The sequence below is a fragment of the Branchiostoma lanceolatum genome, chromosome 6 (genome assembly GCF_035083965.1).
Source record: "Branchiostoma lanceolatum isolate klBraLanc5 chromosome 6, klBraLanc5.hap2, whole genome shotgun sequence".
Taxonomy (NCBI): domain Eukaryota; kingdom Metazoa; phylum Chordata; class Leptocardii; order Amphioxiformes; family Branchiostomatidae; genus Branchiostoma; species Branchiostoma lanceolatum.
Genome location: NC_089727.1, coordinates 2,001,399 through 2,012,918, shown reverse-complemented (window position 1 = coordinate 2,012,918; position 11,520 = coordinate 2,001,399). Strand labels below are relative to the sequence as shown.

At 44.8% G+C, this 11,520-nt stretch overlaps 1 protein-coding gene across 2 annotated transcripts in view; it reads right to left on the bottom strand.

Moving 5' to 3' along the window:
• Positions 1 to 4,779: 4,779 nt before the first annotated feature.
• The window catches only part of LOC136436137 (protein dachsous-like), an 84,927-nt gene continuing 78,186 nt past the window's right edge, over positions 4,780 to 11,520 (bottom strand). For both annotated transcript variants that reach the window (XM_066429899.1, XM_066429900.1), the window contains 5 exons: positions 10,829 to 11,114; positions 10,250 to 10,380; positions 9,697 to 9,852; positions 8,793 to 8,934; positions 4,780 to 8,256 (listed from right to left, as the gene is read on the bottom strand). In XM_066429899.1, coding sequence (XP_066285996.1) covers positions 5,471 to 8,256; positions 8,793 to 8,934; positions 9,697 to 9,852; positions 10,250 to 10,380; positions 10,829 to 11,114 — 3,501 coding nt within the window. In that variant the 3' untranslated portion in view covers positions 4,780 to 5,470. The remainder of the gene's footprint in view (positions 8,257 to 8,792; positions 8,935 to 9,696; positions 9,853 to 10,249; positions 10,381 to 10,828; positions 11,115 to 11,520) is intronic.

Sequence of the window (11,520 nt, the reverse complement as noted above, 5' to 3'; positions counted from 1 at the left end):
ACAAAATAATGGAACTATGCATTGTATCACATGTATCTTTCATAACTTACTAACAATGGTACAGTACCAGAATACATACCTGTATCACAGTAACTAGTTCATATACAGGAGGTCACAAGTATATATAGGTTCGCCTACGTTGTCTTTCATATAGTGTAAAGTAAAGTAGTTTCCACAACATCCCTGATGGAAACGCTCTCATATAGTGATAGAAAAACCACCAAAGACTGTAAGACAGTTACTAGTAGTTTTTTTCGTTATCATCTCACACTACATTGTCTTTTATATAGCAGTAAAATATAGTGGTTTTGTTACCTAGTTGTTAAGTAAGCAGCAAAAGTTGCCATAGGCTGTATCTTATCCAATTGAGCAATAAAGAGTCAGCTGTGGTGTCACGTACGCGGCCTGTCGGTGTGGTTCTTTTACTGAAAACAGACAGTGAATATGGGGTATGCAACGCTGCTGAAATTCAATCCTCGTGAAAGTTTCGACGACTTTCGACACAAGGGCGTTGTTTCACTTATATCAAGACAGTAAGTCGTAGTTGTATGTTTTCTTACCTCAGGTTTGGTTTGCGTGTTTGTTTGGCATGGTGTGTGTCCGTAGAAAACAGTGAATGTGAGGTATACCCCGCTGCTGGAATTCACTCCTCGTTGCTTTACTTATATCAACACAATCAATGAACTTGTTGTTGTGTGGCTTCTTTTTTACCTCAGGTTTGTTTGTTTGTCTGTCTTAGTGTGTGTCCGTAGATATTTGAAGATTGTAGACTGACAGGATGGTGTAACCGGAGACTGTCAGAATGAGAACCAAGTTCAAGGTTTGAGTGCAAGGTGCAACATGTATATTAGCCTCTACCAGGCTCCACTATTAGCCTCTACCAGGCTCCACAGGTCGCTGAAGAAATAGTAGAAATTCGGCAAATGGACAGATAAAATGTCAGAAGGGCTAGCTGGCCAGGGAGTACAGTTTGCAACCTACACATATTATCTGCCTATTGCCGAATTGCTACTATTTCTCCAGCCACCTGTGGAGCCTGGTAGAGGCAACATGTATATGCATGACACTACCTTTGAATACTTTCGCCAACATTTCTTCCAAAACACACGCAAACTTACTGATAGAAAGGCCATCAAAGACGGTAATTGTCTTTTGTAGAGTAGGCTAGTTGTTTAGTACCGAAAGTTAGTTTATGTTGTATCTTATACAATTGGTGAGCAATAAAAAAGCATTAACATACAAATGTTTCTGAGTGATGTGATTTAGTCCATACAGCATATTATGATATAAGAAATGATGTAATATATTATAGACGTAAAACGTTTGTGCCCCAGTAACTGCCTCGAAAAATAGAACTTACATTTTATTGATGAAAAGATATTAACTGTTACATCTATTTTCATCATTTACAATCCATAGAAACTTATATTTTTACACTGTGGCTTCGTACAGGCGATCTTTGGCCTTTTTGCGTCCATTTATGGGTCGTTGTATAGTCACTAAATATCGCTAGAGGACGCTCGTGTACCAAGAAAAGCCAGAGGAATTTCTACTGTAACCAAGGACATTATGTCCTTGCTGCAACTTACTTTTTATCACTTCATAGAATGATTGGTGGTTTGCTTTTCTTCTGTTGGTTTTAATTTGATTTGAATATTTCTAGTAACTGATTTTAGATTCAAAGGTTACGAAAAAATTACAAAATGATCCAGTGTCGGAATGGCCGAGAGTAGAGTCAATGCTTGCTTTAGTACCGGTTGTGTTGTTGTTGCAAACATGTTCCCAGTGTACTTTAGAAATCTTTCTTTTATCCTAAGTATAATAAACCTCCTTGATGTACCAAAGTGATTAAGTTAGTGGCCAGGGACATCAAATTGGCCTTAGTCTTCATTTCCTGGCTTATGTGTCAAAAGTTCCTCACTTACTAGTACCTTTGGGGGGGGGGGGCACATACACATCTTTTCAACGGGAGGTCAGGGGTCAAGTGCAGTCAGTGACCCGTCGGCGTCGCTAGTAACCTGAAATCTGACCTTGAAATTGTCCCGGCGACCTTGGGCGGCAGTAAGCCAGACCGATCCGTTCCACGCGATTAAGACAAGATTAGTCGCCTTCCCCTGGCCTCACCTTCCCGCCCGCCCCGCGCTAAGGTTACTGTCGTCTGCAGGGTTGCCATGCCGACGCCAGTCTTGGCGGGAAGAGGGAGGTGTCTGGGAGTTGAACCCGGTACCTCGGGTTAAGTACCTGTCATACACGGCGTGAGAACAGACGACTGGGTGAAACAGCGGGCTCACAAATAACCCAACAACACGAAGAACAGCGATTTGTTTTGTCAAGTAAGAAGTGATAAGGGACCGTACAAACGTACGTACAAAGAAGTAATATTTTCTATTGCTAAATCTCTCATTTCGGTCAGGTAGCTCAGGATGGAATGGAGAGTTTAAAAGAGTCATACTTTTTGCAAATTATATATAAAAGGTTTTATGTGTAACAAAGTAAAATTAAATCTAAATCGCTGCGTGTAAGCACTACAGTCCACTCCAGATTTTGGCTGTAACCACCTTGCATACTGTAATTATAGTATAAACGCTCTATTGTATGGGAAACATTTGCACTCATGAACATCACGAATGAATGTAGTCAAAGTATCCTGATCTAAAGCAGACCTGAGCCGCCCAAAGCCGTACAGGTAGCGGTGTCACTTCTGCGGCAGACATTAACCCAAGTCACGCGGGTCAGGTTTACACCTCGCGACTTGTCGCAACTGATGGAAAACTTTCCCTGGAAGAAGTAACACCAGTCTCTTCATGATTAGGTAATGATAAAACAGCAACTGTTTGAACTTAAAAGTGTTCCCATTGCGATTTACTGTTGGTATTTCTATCTTCATCTTCCTTTAAACAGTTTTGAGAGGCCAAGCGCAAACACTTTCAAAAGTATCTAATGTTAAAGCTCTTTAGGGCTGCGTCTGTTATGAAGACCCGACTCTTCGTTGCTCAATCGAGTTGTACTAGGGAGTGAAGTGTTGTTTTAGTTGTCTATGAGTGTCTGTCTTAAGTGTATTACTAAAGAGCAGTTCTTATATCTTCTACAAGACGTCGTCTACCGTAAGGAGGTGAAGTGGGCCATCACTGTTTGCCTTGTACGCTTTATTTTTAGTGGCGATATATCATAAGTTATGTGTTGCCATTAATAAATGTTGACATACAAACGCGTTTACGTCTCGCTTTCTGATTAGTTTCATAACCAGTTTTCGTTTGCGCCACCCGTGACCTGAACCTTGACCTGACCTCTGACACCTCAGGTGCGCAGTGCGATTCATCAATGTCACTCCAAGGTCAGGTTCGGTTCGGACAGAATCCAGACGCGGGCCTGTGGCAGAACTCTGCGGGTCGGGTTCCCTACCGACGTGTTCTAACTGTCAATCACAGTCCAATCTTAGCTTAAAGACAAGGTCAAAGTCAAGCTGACTGTAAATGTTGCAAGACCCAGTCTGGTTGGGCGATGGAACTCCAACAATCCTTTCTTTGTTTAGAAACACCGGTATATCCAACAGTTTCTAACCGTCAATCCCGATACTATCTTAGCTTAAAGACAAGGCCAAAGTCTGGTTTAAGATAACTATCCCTTTCATAGTAAAGGTGGCAAGACCCAGTCTGGGTTAGAAAATGGAACTCCAGCAATCCTCTCATGTATAGGAACACCCCTATATCCAGCCGTTTCCTAACAACTTAACCGCCAATCCCGATCCAATCTTAGCTTATAGACAAGGTCAAAGTCTGGGTTAAGATAACCATCTTTTCAACACTCGACGTTGCAAGACTCAGTCGGGTTTGGAAAAAGAATTCAAAGAATTGTTTCATGTTTAGAAACACTCCTTAGTTTCCTAGATAACCCAACAACATTCGGTCTGTGGCTCAAACCTGTGGGTCGGGTTCCCTACCATCGTGCTCTAACCGCCATTCCCGATCCAATCTTAGCTTACAGACAAGGCCAAAGTCTGGGTTAAGATAACTATCTTTTTGACACTAAATTTTGCAACTCAGTCGTGTCTGAAAATAGAACAAGGTTTACAATCACCCCAAGGCCATCCCTAGTTTCTTAATAATAATATACAATACTCAGAATTTACCCTGAAAATCCTTGAGTCCGAGAATAGCATCTCAACGTCCGCTACTTATCAAGCACCGGTACAATTATAGCTACGTCGATGACAGATAGACACCCAGGAAGAACATTACGTAACACAAATAAATCTGGTAACTGGATAAATACTCTTAAGAGCCAGACAAGACATCCACTATCCTTCATCAGTGACTACGGATGGGAGACATTAGGTTGCTCTATATAATTAATATATTCTGATTATATTGTTATACAAAATAAATCAAGCAAAGGATAAATTCTCTAGAGTGATCATGAGACATTTCAGAAAGCATCCACTATCTTTCATCGGTGACTGAGATTGTAATTCATCACGTTGCTTGATATATTTTGTATTACGTAGTATACAAATATAACTCTAGCATACTATGAACCTAGCCTCTACCAGGCTCCGTGGATGGCTGGAAAAATGGTAGAAATCGGCCAAATATAGTGAATAGTATGCTAAGGGAGTCGGCTGCGGAGAGAGGGTCCGATATACCATGCTAGAGCGGCAAACTGTACCCCTATTGTATGTTTTCTGTCCATTTGGCCAATTTCTATCTTTCCAGCCGCCTCTGGAGCCTGGTAGAGGCTACTATGAACCAGCAGCACATCATTAGAACACAAAGGACATCATCATTGTTCAAGTAACGTTTATTTTTGGTGTAAGTAAAAAACATTTGAATCAGAACTAGTATTCTTCAAGTGGCACTTTGTAGACCCAAAAATAACATCTTAGCTTCCAAAATTTACACATACAGCGTACCACATATAAAAAAGTACACTTCTCTCGAAAGTGGTTTTAAACTATGCTTACTAGATCTGCTAAGACGTACACTTGGCACTACACTACACAAGCGTCAATCTCATTAAACTTTGAATACATTATGTACAGTTCGTCATGTTAAACCTTTGGATAAAAGTTTTAGAAAACGTCGTAATAACTTATACGTATTAAACATTGCGATGGAATGTTATTTGTCACAACAGACCTAATTTTCGTACATTCACTTGATATGTACATTGAGGAGAATTCATAAAAAATACCAGGAAACAGAATTTTTGTAGCATTGATACATTATCGAACCATCGTCAAAATAGCAACATTTGCTAAGCGGTGCGTACGTTCATTTCATGGGATTAAAATGTCCATGATTTTCGAGAAAGTGTTTAAATCTAGTGGTGAAATACGATCGTATCAATACTCTGTTCAAAGTATCAAAAGTCAAAGACTCTTTCTCTGGAAGATAACATATAAAACAACATTTTCATACATAAACATTTTTGCCTGTACATTTGATACACTTTAGTTTCACAGCGGTAGAGTTCATATTCTGAGCTCCTGCTCTGAGCCTGTAGGCGACGGTACCCTCGTCATGAAGGTGGAGGAGTAAGCGGAGCGGCGGTGAGGCGTGCTCGCGCCAGAGTTCGGCCCCGTAACCAGGGGAGACACGGAAGGAGACCGCGTTGCTAAGGGCGACAGAGACGGGGAGAAACTAGGGGTTAACGCTGGCGACGTGAACGTAGACTCGTGGCTAATAGGCGACCGGGGAAGCGACGATATCGACGTGGCTTGGCTCGTTCTGGACGAACCGCCCAACGCGATCGGCGCTATCGTCGATATAGAACTCTGCGGTAAGTTCGTGATTAGCGGCGGAGGGTGAGTTCTTACTTTCGGCGTGAACGCCGACTTCGGATGGTGGATCTGCCGCTTCGCGACAGTCTCGTCCTTAAGCTTCGCGATCTCAAGGAACACGTCAGCCATGGGCTGATACTGTGGACCCCAGTCCAACAGATAGTCCCAGTTGTAACTCCCCCTAAGCTCCTCCTCGCTCGCTACTATCGAGCTGAGCGACCCGGCTACAGACGGCTGCCCGTCGTCGATGAGCACGAAGTCCCGCGTGCCGTCCATGATGGCCTCGTTCTCCTCCATGCCGACCTCGTGCAGCTTCTGGTGGATGAGGTTCCCGATGTCCATGTCGCCACCTGCCTCACCTCCCCCCTCGTCGCGGAACACGTGCATGCTCTCCACGCTCTTGCTGATCATGGTGTTGAGGTGCGAGCCCTGGTTGGACGTCACCGCCAGGCGCGAGATCAGGTCGGCGGTGTCCTTCACCGACATCTCCGACATGGCGTCCTCGTCGTGCTGGATGCCCGAGTCCGGGATCTCGCGCACCTTGTGCTGGTCGGAGTTGGGGGAGATGGAGGCAGGTGTCTCGTTGATCTTACGGATCTCTTCGTCTTCGTCGACTTCTGAGGAACCGCGGCCGCTCGACTGAGAGTTGTTCGAGTGCTCGGATATGTCTGTCCTGGTGAGCGTTCCCATGTCGCCCGAGTTGTCCGCTGTTGCCGCAGCGAAAGAAGGATGCCCCTTGAACATTCGTAGCTGTTGGCTTTGCTTCTGGCTGCCGTCCCTGCCAAAGGAGTGGGTGTTCTGCACCACGACCGTGTCGAACGATCCATCGAACGTAGACGAAGGCGGCGGCCTCTGCTTCCTCCTTTTGAACTTCAGCACGACGAGAACCACGCAGAGAATGACGGCAATGAGTGCAAAGATGAGGATCAGAGCTAGAGACAGTGGCGTCAGTGGGGACAATGCGTCCCGTGCGGCTGTGCTGCATCCGGCACAGCTCCTGTCAATTTTCACTGAAATAGCCTTCACTTCACTGAGAGAACCGGGCCTACCCGAGCTGGCCTCCACGATCAGATTAATCTGGTCCTCGCTCTCAGCTTGTCGGCGCTTGCGCCGGGTTTGGTCGGTCGTCGCGCCGTCTTCCAACAGACTGGCCTTCACCGTGATCACGCCGGATTCGTTGATGGCGAACCTTTCGTCCCTGATTGAATACGAGACTATTCCGTCGGGCCCACCGTCCGCGTCGGTGGCTTCGACCTGCCCAACGAAGGCGCCGACCTTTGCATTAGCCATGACGGTGAAGATGTAGTTACTCTGAGTGAATACGGGCGGGTATTCGTCCACGCTCTGGATGGACACCCCGACCTGAACGTCGGTGGAGAGTCCACCTGTATCAGTGGCTCGGATGTAAAACCCGTACGTGTTCTGCGTCTCGTAGTCGAAAACCTCCCTGGTTCGGACCTCGCCCGTGCTGGAGTCGATCTCGAAAGCGTCCTTCCCCTGCGCGACATCGTTGCTTCCGTCGTTAGCAACGTCCCGATCGAGGATGACATACGATAGCGTGCCGTAAATGCCGGCGTCTTTGTCCCGTGCCTCTGCTGTGAACACCAGCGTGCCGACAGGCTGGCCCTCGCGAACATCCTCCAGGTACATCAGCACAGGGAAGTCTGGCGGGTTGTCGTTTTCGTCGATCAGGTTGATCAACACGGAGGTGATGGTGTGTTTGGCGCCGTCGGAGGTGCTATCCTTGGCGCGGATCGTCAGGTTGTGCTGCGCAACAGTGTCGTAATCAAGAGGATTGGCGACCGTTATGATGCCGGACTGCGAGTTGATGGCGAAAAGGCTGTTGTCGTTGCCCGATGTGATCTCATAGTGGATGTCCGCGTTGGGACCTGAGTCTGCGTCGAAGGCGAACACGCGAACCACGAAAGCGCCGACCGGCGCCTCTTCGGTGATCTGGGCGACGTACTGAGTGGCGTTGAAGATCGGAGAGTGGTCATTCACGTCGTCGACGATCACGTACACCGTGACCGTGCTGTTCCTTTCCGGCGTACCGCGATCACTGGCGAGCACTCTGAGGGTGTACAAGGGGACCTCCTCGCGGTCGATGGACCGGAAGAGGATGATCTTCCCCATGTACTGGTCAGAGTTCGGGCTCGGCTCGATGGTCTCGATCTGGAACTTCCCGTCCTCGTTGCCCTGGACGATGCCGAAGTGGATGTTGCTGTTGTCGTGCGATTGGTCGGCGTCGGTGGCCGTTACCGTGGCGACGGTGGTCCCACGCGGCGCGGCCTCGCTGACGTGTTCCTCGTACTGCCCTGCTGTGAACTGAGGGGCGTGGTTGTTGATGTCGTTGACCTGGATACGGACCGCCACGACGGAGGCCAGCGACGGAACGCCGTGGTCGCGAGCTTCGATCACCAGCTGGATGGTGGACTGCATGCGGTTGATCTCGATGGTCTTGTTGGTGAAGATCGTGCCTGCGGGGAAATCAACATAAAACATACTGGTTAGCACATTTTGTATTTGTATCGGTGGTAAAGACCGTGATAGGACAGTTGAATATTGGATGCAAAGTTTTTAGCTCTATACTGTAAATTTGTGACCTTAATGAGAACAATTCAGCTAATCAAAATTGTTTGGATATACATCATTATGTAAAAATACACAGGGTAGATTCTGCTGTATGATTTTTGCTTTCCAGACAGCAGTGTAGGAAACTAATTTGCAAGACACGCCAAAAATAATTACTCAAGCAACTGGATAAGATTTTGAAAATCTTATCCAGTTGCTTGAGTAATTATTTTTGGCGTATCTTATTACCTGGATGTCTAACCTTCATCAACGTAATTTGCAAGACATTTTGCATATTTATTCATATATAAACATTTCCCTGAGTTTGACCTCTCGTATACAGCAAGAATTACAGTGCCTTTTCATTTTAATAGTAGCAATTCATGAAGATTGTCATAAACACAAGACTCTTGTTTCCTTTCAATAAAAAGACCAGACTTACCATTTCTGGGGTCCACATAGAACCCTTCCACAGGTGCCACAGTCATGCTGTAGGTGATCTCTGCGTTAGTGCCGGCATCTCTGTCTGTGGCTGTCACTGTCGCCACGGAGTAGTGGGGAGGGACCATCTCTGCTATGTCCACCTTAGGAACAACAAACAAGACTGTTAGAAACACATACTTCATGCAGACTGTTGTGTACTAGGTTTTGACTTTAGGCTATAGTTTTTGGCAACCAAAACATGAATTTTTCAATTTCTGCAGATTGAAAGAAATACAATCTAATGTTGCTCTGGAGAAAAATTAGATCTTTCAATAATATATTTAGGTAAAATGTCCCTTATCTATAGCATAAATAAACATATTGTGTAAGGTGCATATTTTGGAATGATGTGATGCTGTTCATTTCCCATTACAATAACACATTGAAAATAAGGAAACTATACGGCTTGATGTCTTGGAAATTTGGAATATGTCATTCTACATCTAAAGTGACTAGTTTTCATTTGCAACAGATGTAACAAAGGTATTGTACACACCTGGTAAAAGGCAGAAAATTTACTGCCTGTAAGTTTGTCAACAAGTTGAAATGCTGGGCTTAGGTACAGTAACCTTAATATTTGACAATTGACATCCTATATCTAGAGCAATATTTCTTATTTCATAAAAACGACAAAGAAATCCTGCTCATTTCTACAGACTGAAAGAATAGGAGCTGATCCGGGCCACTCTTGGTTGGAAAGATATGAGGAATCTAAAATCAGATAAATTTTGTAATATCTTAGCTCAACTCAGCACTGATAAACTTTTTCAGGTGAATCATTATTACATGTGGGCCTCAGGTACGTTGTCCTCAATATCTAACCTGTCTTCACTTTAATATCTCTACAGAGGTATTGTACACACCTGGTAGGTCTGCTGGTCGAAGACAGGCGGGTTGTCGTTCTCGTCCAGCACGTTGATCTCCACATTGGTCTGGTCTGTGTGCATCTCGTCCGACGCCACGATGGTGATCACGTAGCTCTGCGTGGCTTCCCGGTCCAGTGGCTGGGCAAGTGTCACCTGAATGAATGAATGAATGAATGCTTTATTATGATCACTATGATCAGGTATGAAAAGTATATCGCAGCCACAGGCTGAATTGCATACTTTTTCAGACAAAAACAACCTGTTACCTCTTTGGCACTTTACAAATTAGCATTCAAATCATTCAACCAATTTGACGATACTTGTATAAGTTGTAAAACAGAGAAGTATAGAGTAGATAAGCTTGTGCTTGCAGTGCATACACTCAAATTCATATTTTTCTCACAGAGATAATTTTTCAAAACTCGAGAAAATACACTCTTTTTTGGCCCTTAGCAATAGCTACCATCTAGTTCTCCCCACAGCTAGTATGTTCAATGTACCGTTACTGTCTATATGGTTAATTATGTAGGGGACTGAACTGTTCTTATACCTTTCCGCTGTAGCGGTCGATGCTGAAGACCCCCCCTGGGTTCCCGTGGGTGGTGAAGGTGTAGGTGATGGTCGGGTCCGTGTCGATGTCGTTTGCCGTCACCAGGGCCAGCTCGCTGCCAACCTCCGCACCTAGGAAAGGGGGGACGAAGGTTTGTTAGAGGTTTGCTTGTTTGTTTTATTAAGTTGTTGCTTGATATCTTGTAGCAAGTAATGAGAAAAACTGGCTTTCTGTTTAAAAGGTGAAAATCTACATTTTGGATTGGACAAACAGGAAGACAAGACATCCGACTTTAGACATGTTGTATGATTGGATAAAGCTTTCTTTCTTCACTTGTCCTAATAGACGAAAAATGAGAGCCCTATAGCAATATCTTTATTCCATTAGAAATATTCAAAAGGAAAGGTAGAAATTCTTTCTCAAAATTCACATTTTATCTCACATTAAAGTAATTTTTCAAAACTCTAGAAAATAAACTCTTTTCCTGAAATAAACTCCCCTCTTTTCCTCAAAACCTACTATCTAGTTGGGCAACTTTGGCTGTATGCCTATTTCAGACAAACAAAAACTCTTGTTTACCTTCCAGCACGTTGACGGGCGGGTAGGGTTCCGGGAACGTAGGGCGGTTGTCGTTGATGTCCACCACGCTGATGCGCAGGGTTGCTGACCCCGTGAGCCGCGGCGTGCCCTTGTCGACGGCGCGCAGCTCCAGCCGGTAGCTGTCCCGCACCTCCCGGTCCATACGCACGTTGGTGGAGATGATCCCGCGGTCCCTGTCAATCACGAAGGCGTTGTCGTGGTTACCGCTCACGATGGAGTACTGGACCTCCGAGTTGGTGCCGCTGTCTGCGTCTGTCGCTGAAACCTGGGACAAAAATAATGAGAAATGATCATAAATTTTTTGCCTTTTCTTTTCTTCTATCTTTTAAGTAAACTCAAAGATTCTTTTACAGTCAAAAGAAGACCACTCAGGGGGGGGGGAATAAAATCTGGTCAAGGTGCTACACAAGATTCTTAATGCTTGTGTCAATGGAAAAAATTATCTAAGTAACCACCAAAAAGTGGTCACATTGGCCAGGTGGTCCTTATGTAGAGGTTTTGCTGTACGACAAACATATTTTGCAAACAAATACTTTCTCAATGAGTAGGGACCCTATACATACACTTCAAATCTTTGAACACTACACTATCACTTCGACTTAGATTTAGTTTATAAGTTAAAAACAGTTGTTTAAAGAGGTATTATTGACAAAAGTCACATAGCTGCTGAT